The 10,644-nt window shown below is 39.8% G+C and overlaps 2 protein-coding genes across 2 annotated transcripts; both read left to right on the plus strand.

Moving 5' to 3' along the window:
* The first annotated feature begins 467 nt into the window (after positions 1–467).
* On the plus strand, positions 468–1,584 carry LOC131455228 (olfactory receptor 11H6-like). The gene has a single exon (XM_058622736.1). It carries the CDS (start codon positions 511–513, stop codon positions 1,453–1,455), a length of 945 nt encoding a protein of 314 aa, XP_058478719.1. The 5' UTR covers positions 468–510; the 3' UTR covers positions 1,456–1,584.
* A 7,843-nt stretch (positions 1,585–9,427) lies between these two features.
* LOC131455306 (olfactory receptor 2C3-like) lies at positions 9,428–10,366 on the plus strand. The gene has a single exon (XM_058622856.1). The coding sequence runs from the start codon at positions 9,428–9,430 to the stop codon at positions 10,349–10,351; it is 924 nt and encodes a 307-aa protein (XP_058478839.1). The 3' UTR covers positions 10,352–10,366.
* The last annotated feature ends 278 nt before the right edge of the window (positions 10,367–10,644 follow it).

A 10,644-nucleotide genomic window follows, 5' to 3' on the forward strand; every position in this document is an offset into this window, starting at 1 on the left:
CGAAGAAGACAAAGAAGAAAATGAAGAAGACGAAGAAGACAAAGAAGACAAAGATGAAGAAGAAGGCAAAGAAGACGAAGAAGACCTTAACCATCAAAACTACCTAACACTAACCCTTACCATAAACCAAATCTAACCCCAACTCTAAAACCAGGTCTTAACCTTGAAAAAAGGTGATAGAAAGTGACGACCAGCAAAATGTCTTCACTTTGCCAAAAGTCCTCACTCCATATGGTTTATACGACTTTTGGTCCTCACAAAGTGCAAATACAAGAACACACACACAAACACACTGAAGTGTCCCAGATCACCATGACGTCAGGGCTTGAACACAGACACACACACACACACACTGCTGCAGAGTGAAGCTTGTCTTCTATAAAGTCCTAACTCAGCTGTGTCGCGCAACAGAGCACACAGCTGACCACACAGACAGATTTCCACCTTTTCCATGCACAACACACCTGTTCTCTAACTACTGCTTATACTAACTGTTTGCTCATTTCAGAAATGAGTAATCCACTTGTTGTTGTATTCACACTGTCTGGCTTCAATGCGACAGCCAACTACAGAGGCACACTGTTATCTCTCACTGTATTGACGTATTGTGTGATCTTGCTGGTGAACGTGTGTCTCATTTTAACCATAGTACTGGACAAGACCCTTCATGAACCCATGTATATTTGTTTGTGTAACCTGTGCGTGAACGGGATCTACGGCACTGTGGCCTTTTACCCCAAATTTGCGTCTGACCTTCTCTCCGACATTCAAGTGATATCATATGTGGGCTGCTTTTTGCAGTACTTTGTCATATACTCCTACGCAACTATTGACTTCTCAATTTTAGCCCTGATGGCCTACGACCGATATGTGGCCATATGTCGCCCGCTGAAGTACCACTCCATCATGTCGACGAGGAGGACGGCTGCATTCGTGTGTCTGACGTGGCTGGTGCCGCTCGGCTGCGAGGTCATCGTTGTGTCGCTGACGTCCACGCTGGACTTGTGCGGCTCGCAGATAAATAAACTCTACTGCGAGAACTGGGCCGTCGTCAAACTGGCTTGCAGCTCGACGATGGCGAACAACATCGTCGGGCTGCTCGTTATCTCCTTCTACAACGGCCACGTGGTCTTCATCCTGAGCTCGTACGTGCGAGTGGTGAAGGCGGCGTTGAGCAGCAGGGACAGCATGAGGAAGTTCACGCAGACGTGTGTGCCACATTTGTTGTGCTTGATTAACGTCACGGCTGCCCTGCTCTTTGACACCATGTACTCCAGGTACGGGTCGACATCTGTGCCGCAGAATGTGAGGAACTTCATGGCGATACAGTTTCTCATGCTCCCACCGCTACTTAACCCCATTATTTACGGACTGATCCTGACTAAAATCAGAACTAGAGTGATAGCTTTGTGTTTGATGGCAGGTCAAAGGATTAAACTAAGCCTGAAGGTTTGATATACAAGCGTCAATGAGACTTTTGTTGTTTTGGTTATTTGGTAATTGGTTGTTATTTAATGCCTGAGCTTCCACTGATATAGACAGTGGAGAATGAGTTGTGCTCTACTCTGTGTTTCAGCTGATTTGTCTTAGAGCAGGGGTGTCCAACTGGCCTCTCAGACAGTAAACGTTACATACAGATAGACCTGGCTAAATCTCATTTGGACATTACGTTTAAAAGCAATTCAATAAAATCATTCACATCTAAATGTCTAAAAAAAAGTAAAACATTTGACTTTGTAGCAGTAAAGATAAAGATAATAAATAATAAACATGCATTTCCAAGGAAGTACCAGACTATAAAAAGTAAAAAAAGAGAAAGGAATGTACATTATAGACAGTTTCCAGAATATATATATAGTATGGGCTTGATATTTATAGGATAAACAAAGGACGTATATTGCAATTGTGTAAAGTATATTGAACGTGGGATGAGTAGCCTGATTATGTGTCGTCTACTGAGAGCAGTGCTTGGTGTCCTGCAGGGGGTGGGAGAGAGACGAGAGCTTAGCAGTCATTCTCCTCTCTCCCACCACCTCCACTGGGTTGAGGGGTGTTTAAAATGTAGAGAGATTTATTTATTTTTTTTAAAAAACAAACAAGTCATGAGTTAAAAAAGGTAACAGCGCCCGAGTACAGTTGAAAAACAGTTGAAAAAAGGTTTTAAGAAGTGACCAATAACCCAGGCGCCTTCTCATAGTACTACTACACCGAGCAGACTTTAGAGCTACATGGGAAACTATTATTTAAATACTCTTTATTACTTGATTATTACCAATTTAGGAATACTTTCCCATTCATAGATTAGATTAGAATTTATTGATCCTGGGGGAATTCACTTGTTGCAGCAGCAAAAAGGTCAGAAAAGATGCTCAATTATGCTCAACATTTCTTTTTGTTAAATTCGATATAAATAAGAATATAAAATAAATGACAAGTTATTTAAAACATCATAAGGATATCTACATAATGTGCAACCTGTAATTATGGAAAATTAAATTATTAGATTATCGCACAGGTTAACCTTTATATATATTTAGTTTTGTTTTTTGATTACCCGTTTGATGTATTTAATGTTTAAATTACTAATTTTTCTTAATCTAAAATATGAAATTTACAGCAAGTGTAGTCAACAAAATGTTTATTTAAGTTATTTAACTGTTTGCTTAAGTTACCATTTGTTGTTATTTGACTTTCATCAGATGGAAGAAACATATCAGCCAAAAACAAACACAAACTATATGGACACAGTTCGTCCAAGATAAACACCTCTCAACTTCCTTTAGATAGACTATAAAGTTAAGGGAAGAGTAAGGGGAAAAAGTGGGTCCAGTTTGGGTAAGTGTACAGGAAATTAATGTATACTATATAACAATGTAAACATATGTGAGGTAAGAATGTTGAAAACACAGATGACGTGATTGCCACCACTCTCCAGATGAACTTACACCAGAGGCTGATGAAAGGCAGCTGTTGTTGCTATGATGTCCCTGGTGTAACTCAATGAAAAACAACAGAGTCTCAGGAAACACAGTTAGTGAGCTAAGAATGATCTAGTGGTCAGTGTGTGCCGATCTAATGGGAGACACTTAGACGCTGTGAATAATAAAAGGAAAAACATTTAGCAATGTCCTCAGAGGTCAAGTAATAGAACATTCACAACAACACAAATCTGGGCCCTACTTCACACACAAACAGTAAATGTTAGGTCACTGATTCCAAGAGACTGGGTCAGGGCCCATAGATGTTTGGGCCATGGCAATCACCACACTGGACTGCAGCCATACAGACCAGAATGTCAGCTCGACACGGCACAGGCATATATCAGTGTACACCTGTTGAAAACAGGACTTTAGATCCTATAGGTGATTTTACGACTGGTTGCCAACTTGGTCTTCACACATCAAATGACAATTCAGACAATATAAAGATGTTGACTATCTTCATTTAGAAAACATTGCAATCCACTTTTAGGGGGGCAGGAATCCCAGGATTTCTCACTATGCGATACGAGATACACGGTCAACAATATCAATATTATCACGCTACAACAATTCTGTGATAATCGATATATTGCAAGACAATCGTATAGCGATACATCACCATATCTGTCTCACAGAAGAAAACGAAACGTCCGTGAAAAGTTCAAAGTGAAGGATTTCTCTATTTATTCACAACATGAAGAACAAAGTGCATAATGTGGATGAGGCATCTCTTAACGTAGCTTTATCCACCATTATCCCATCCAGGTAACTTTCTGTCAGTCATTTGAGCAGCGCCACTGTGAGGAGACATGAAGAAGTGACGACCAGTGAGGGAAACTGGCAGGCACTGTTTACTTTAGAGTGCCTTAATTTTGTAATTTTTTTAAAAAAATATCTATATTTGCCCTGGCAAATCTCTTCTTCCTTGGGGCCATGACCTACAAATTCAGAAAATGCCATCCAAAAAGGGTTTGTGATGCGGCTCACCACTCACGATCACTGCTTTCAGCTGTCGCTAAAGACTCCTCTTTTCACTGTTGAGATTTTAGACATTTCCTTGGACATTAACGCATGTTTTTGGATTTTTTAACTGATCTGACCAATCAGTGGACGGTAGTCTGTTGACCTCATGTATAGTATCGCTCAGCTCGCTTGGAACTTCGCCAGAGCTGGTACCAAAAAATGTACTATCACTAATGGAAAAGCAAAAAACCTGGACTTCCGGGTATGGTGCCCAAGTAGAAGGACGTGCTTGCCTCGCTCTGCAGTTGCTTTCAAAATAACTTCTTAAAACTCCTGCTCACGCACAAAAACGGTAAAGAAAGAAGAGGGAAAAAACACAGCAAGATATGGCTAACCCAACCAAAACACAAAAGGGGAAGAACGAGCCACAATCCAAACAGACAAAGCTATTCGACTACAATCTCCGAGGCAATGAAGCCCCGAAAGCTAACACCAGCATGGCTACGCTAGACGCTAATATAGAGCCAGCAGATGGAGAGCCGGCGGTTGGCAAAAAAGATGGGTCTGTGGGAGATAAAGTTGACCAAGTGTTGGCCATGTTGGGCTCAGTAAAAGATGAGATTGCTACAATGAAAACAGGTTTCACCACGAAGCTTGACAACATAACGGTAGCTATACGAGACCTGAAAAAGGAGATGGGCGACTGCAATGAGCGCGTCTCGCAGGCGGAACTTCGTTTATCTGGCACTGAGGATGAGGTACTTGGTCCACAGACCAAAGTGTGCATTTTGCAAAAGGAAAACAAGGATATGGAGAACAAACTTTTGGACCTGGAGACCAAGTCACGTCTGAATAACTTAAGACTCGTGAATATGCCAGAAGGAGCCGAGGGAGCCAATATATGCGCGTTCTTAGAGCGTTGGATACGAGATGCGCTGGGAGGGGATGAGACACCTCTGTCGCCATTCGTATTGGAAAAAGAGCGCATAGGATCAGACTGAAGAGGGACATTACATCGCGCCCAAGAGCACTGATAATGCGTTTTCTCAATTACAAAGACAAGCAGACGGTCCTCCAGGCTGCGAGGGACAGAAATGACATTTGATACAACAATCAACAAGTTCGTTTCTATTCAGATTTGGCCAATGGGCTGCTCCAGCAGAGGAAGGTGTTTGACTCTATCCGTGAAGAGCTGAGAAAGATGAACATCAGACATGGAGTGGCTCATCCTGCTAAGCTTCTGGTGACTTATAGGGGTAAGACACATTTATTCAAAGCACCTGCAGAAGCGAATGTGTTCCTTAAGAACATCAAAGAAGGCTCAATGAAGGTGAAGGGAAATATTTATGTTTTACCTGTTGGATGTATGTTCTATCATCCGCTTTTGTTGTGCCCAAAAACATTTGTTTCGAATTACAAGGCAACCTTATAAATAAGTTAATATACAGTACTTATGTCTCGAGGTATAGATATTAGGTTTATAACATGGAACTGAAGGGGTCTACAACGTCTCCAAAAAGTTAAACAAGTTATGAATAAATTGAAAGAGATGGATTCCAACATAGTGTTTTTACAGGAAACTCATCTCCTTGATGACAATCTTTTAAAGGTGAGGAGGAGATGGAGGGGCAATGTGTATACAGCACCATTCTCATCCCAATCTGGAGGGGTCATGACACTAATACACGAGTCAATTCCCTTTCAAATTAAAAACATCATTAAGGACTAAAGGGCAAGGTATTTGATTCTCCAGGGCACTCTTTTTTCTGAATTTCTAAATTTAACAAATATATACGTACCTAATTCGGACGACAGTACCTTTTACAATGATCTTTTCTTTACTCTGTCTACTCTTCAGGGTTCTCATATAATTGGGGGAGATTTAAACTGTGTGCTAAACCCAAAATTGGACAGATCAAGTGGAATAGATCATTCACATGTTAGCTGTAGAGCTACAATCCAGAGATTTGTGAGAGACTTAAAGCTAATGGATGTATGGAGGGAAAAGAATCAAAATACTAAAGCCTATTCCTGTCATTCAGGCACCCACCATACTTACTCTAGAATAGATTATTTTCTTATCTCTACCATATTGCAATCCAAAGTTCGCGATTGCTCGGATCACGCCCCCTGCTGTTTGGTCTATAGAGATGCGAAGCTTAAAAGAGACCCTCCGAGATGGCAATTTCAGCATAAATGCTTACAGGATGAAGACTTGGTGAAATACTTAAGATAACAAATTTTTTTTTTTTAAATAAATACCACACAAACAACAGCGTGCACGAAATGGGAAGCGTTTAAGGCATTCCTTAGAGGACATATAATTAGCTATACAGCTTTTAAATCTAAAAAGAATCAAGAAATTAAGACACAATTAGAAAGTAAAATAAAAGTACTTCAAGACAAAGTCAATAGAGACCATAATCCACAATTAGAGAAGAGTTAGAGTTTCTGAGAGCAGAATATGATAAACACTCTGCTTCTAGAGCTGCATCGAGCCTTTTGCGCCTTAAACAATTGTTTTATGAGCAAGGAGATAAAGCTGGCAAAATTGTGTTGGCATGGCAAATAAAGCAATTGGAATCTAAAATACCTATCACATCCATTATATCAAATAGTCAGGTTTTGTTGGACCCAGAGGAGATTAATACGGCTTTTAAAAACTACTATGAAGAGCTGTATAAAGCACAAACAACAATACGATCAGAGGATATAAATATATTTTTAAATAAATTGGATATACCTAAGACCTCAAAGGAAGATGAAAATGATTTAAACATAGAAATTACTATAAAAGACATAGAACAAGCCACTGACAAGATGAAATCTGGGAAAAGAGCCGGTCCAGATGGTCTCCTGAGTGATCTATACAAGAAATTTAAAGGTAAATTAATGGCCCCCCTGCTGGAAATGATTAAAGAAGTGTTTCAGTCAAACGACCTCCCTTCCACAATGAATACAGCAATGATTGCCCCTTTGCCAAAACAAGGTAAACCCCCCAATAGGTGTGAACATTTTAGACCTATCAGTCTATTAAATTCTGATTTAAAAATAATCACTAAGGTTTTAGCCCAACGGGTTCATAATGTGTAGGCAGGGCTTTCACAATGTAAGGCGAGTGTTAAATATAATTCATTATAATAATGATGCACCAGACACTGCTCTTCTGTCAATAGATGCTGAAAGGCGTTTGATAGGGTAGAGTGGATGTACCTTTTCCAGGTTCTAGAACAATTTGGCTGTGGAACCAAATTTTTAAAATGGGTTAAGATATTGTATAAGAATCCGTCTGCTGAAATTATGACAAATAGAAATATTTCAAAACCAATTCAAATGAATAGAGGATGTAGACAGGGCTGCTAGCTTGCTCCTTTGCTGTTCACATTAGCAATAGAACCATTGGCGATTGCAATACGTTCCCACCCTCAGCTTAGTGGGATTTTGGTTGGACCAGCAAGTCATAGAATCTCCCTTTTTGCAGATGATGTAATTTAGTTTTTGTCAAATTTAAGTAAGTCTATGCCAATTATTCTGGAAATAACCAAGTCATTAAGTAGTATTTCTGGTTATAAAATAAACAAAACCAAGTCTTCGATCTTGTTATTAAATGCAAGTGAGAGAGCCAACCCAACTCGAGATGTATTACAATTTAATGTTGTTTCACAGTTTGAGTACTTGGGGATTAAAATTTTGCCGGATCTAAAACAATTAGTAGAAAAAAATTATAATCTCATAAATACAGAACTAAATTGAAACAATTGAAAGATGGATGCCACTACCAATTTCGATGATAGGGAGAAACAATATATTAAAAATGAATGTGTTACCAAAAATACTCTATTTATTTAAAAACATTCCCCTATCACCTCCTCCTGGCTTCTTTTCTCAAATTAAAAGGATGTTTAAACGGTTAATATGGAATAATAGGAGATCACGAATGCGTCTGTCTTTGCTATACCTCCCATATGACCGTATTGTTCTAGGAAGGAATAAGAGGTGCAATTGAAAAAAAAAATTCTAAAAAGTTTTTACTAGACCGAAGACTGTTCCTGTTTGGCCTATATCCAGAAGAGCCTACTTATACGAAGAGTGAAAAAGTATTGTGTTGGAAGGATGTCCATGGGCCTGGTGTGGGTCAGTGGAGGCAACAGATGTTGTCTACCCTCTCACTGGAAAGGATCGGGCAAGCACAATTTCTTTGAGAGTGTATGGGGGCCATTCATGTCATATGTCAAGGATCATGAGTTCATGAATTCTTTTTTTTCCATTAAACTGGGCACTGTTTTGTTTGTTTTGTTTATGGTTGTGTGTTATATATGTCATGTTTGCATGTTCTCCCCGTGTGTGCGTGGGTTCTCTCCGAGTTCTCCGGCTTCCTCCCACAGTCCAAAAACATGCAATGTGGGGATTAGATAAATTGGACACTCTAAATTGAACATAGGAGTGAGTGTGAGAGTGAATGGTTGTTTGTCTCTATCTGTGTGTGGCCCTGCGATGGACTGGCGAACTGTCCAGGGTGTACCCCGCCTATCGCCCGATGTAGCTGAGATTGGCACAGCACCCCGCCACCCTCTGGTGGAGGATAAAGCGGTAGATGATGATGATGACTGTGCCAAGTGTGTGTTCTTCATGGAAAAGTGCCTTAAGTAGCCTTTAGTTACCCATTATGGTATTATGTTGTAAAAACATGGTGGTCCAAACTGTTGCCCTCCATAAAACAGACTTGACTATTTAAATATGAAAGGCTCAACCTCGTGTAATTAAAAACTGACATTTCTGAAAAGAATATAATTGCACCTCAATTTAAAAACACTTAACGATGTTAACTAGTGATGGGAATCGGTATCGGTAAGTATCTGTCCGATATTGGTCAAAATCACTGGATCGGATCTTGGACAGATACAAATGTAAACTGCGACACAATCCACGGACTGTAAAAATCTAAAATAAAAAATAGAGCAAAAGCATTTAAACTCAACCATGTTTGGGCTGTTAGTCACAACAATATTTGTAACAAAGTCGGAGAATTATGTCTTTGAAATTACTCGGCATAAATGTGTTGTTAACAGCTTCAGAGTTCATCAATGGTATATAATTGCTGTATCGGGCTAGTATCGCTATCTGTAGATACTTGTTTGTGATATCGGTATCGGTATCGGTATTGGTATCGTACACAAAAAGTGGTACCATCCCAATTCTAATGTTAACCCCAGTACTGTACAAACCCGTCCAGCACACATTAGGGTGGATGGAAGCCAGTTGTTTGTGGCGTAACATCATTTTCACAAAATCGCAGTCTCCTCTGGTTTATTCCAGCTCACTGATTGGACCGTCTGAATTCCCGTCCTCAGCAGCACATCGCCGGCTGTTGCCAGTAAACAGTATAAAACTGTGTCAGGGTGACAGTACGGACTGTTAGTGATGGACTAACACAGTGTTGAATGTCTTTGTAAATGTAAATAATGCAGGAGAGAACTTTGAATATGATGGATAATGTTTCAGTCATTTCTATGTTTACTCTGACGGGGTTTAACGGCACAGCAAACCACAGAGTCACTCTCTTTGCTCTCACCCTGCTGTGCTATGGTGTGATTTGCCTGGCAAACATGACTGTTATTGTGACAATCTGTATGGACAAATCTCTTCACAAGCCCATGTACATCTTCCTATGTAACCTGTGCATCAATGGACTCTATGGGACAACAGGTTTTTATCCAAGATTACTCAGTGATCTTTTGTCTTCCACTCATGTCATCTCTTACAGTGGATGTCTCCTGCAGGGCTTTGTGGTGCACTCCTCGGTTTGTGCAGATGTAACTCTTCTAGCATTAATGGCCTTTGACAGATATGTGGCTCTGTGTCAGCCTCTGACATACAACTCTGTGATGACGAAGGGAAGAATATGTGTCTTTCTGTCCATCGCTTGGCTTGTACCCATTTATCTGATGTTGCAAGGGACAATAGCAACATCATTAGCACGAGTGTGTGGCTCACATATACCAAGAATCTACTGTATTAATTATTTTGTCAATAGACTCGCTTGTACTGCCTCATTAGCCAGTGTTGGTGTTCCGGCGTTTAACTACACCATTTATGTGCTGTATTTCTTTTCTATTGTGTGGTCTTACATCCACCTGATCAAAGAATGCATCATTTCCAGTGAGAACAGAAGCAAGTTTATGCAAACATGTCTGCCACATCTGTTCTGTCTCACTATCTTATTTGTAAGTATGTCTTTTGACTTGATGTTCATACGATTTGGCAACAAGAGTATATCACACCACGTCGGGAATTTTATGTCCATTGAATTTCTTGTCATTCCTCCCATCTTCAACCCCCTGATATACGGTTTGAAGTTGACACAAATAAGAAAAAAGATCACGCAATTTTTCATCAGAAAGAAGTAAAGTTCATGTTGTATGTCGTCGTCTGCCTTGTTGAAGTGCAAGGAAGGAACGTATACGAAATATATTTGTCATTTTCTGTTATAATCTTGCATCTATTTTTCAGTTTTAATGGATGCACTAACATTGTTATGTAGCATACATATAGTGAATTTTACTGTGTTGATTAGATAGTTTATAATCTACATGGAAAAGTGGAAAGTGTTGCTATTCTCGCTTTTAACTAGTCTAGAGCTGAAACAATTACTCGATGAATCGATTATTAATCGGTTACTAAATGAACTACTTTGATAACC

Source organism: Solea solea, chromosome 2, assembly GCF_958295425.1.
Source record: "Solea solea chromosome 2, fSolSol10.1, whole genome shotgun sequence".
NCBI lineage: Eukaryota > Metazoa > Chordata > Actinopteri > Pleuronectiformes > Soleidae > Solea > Solea solea.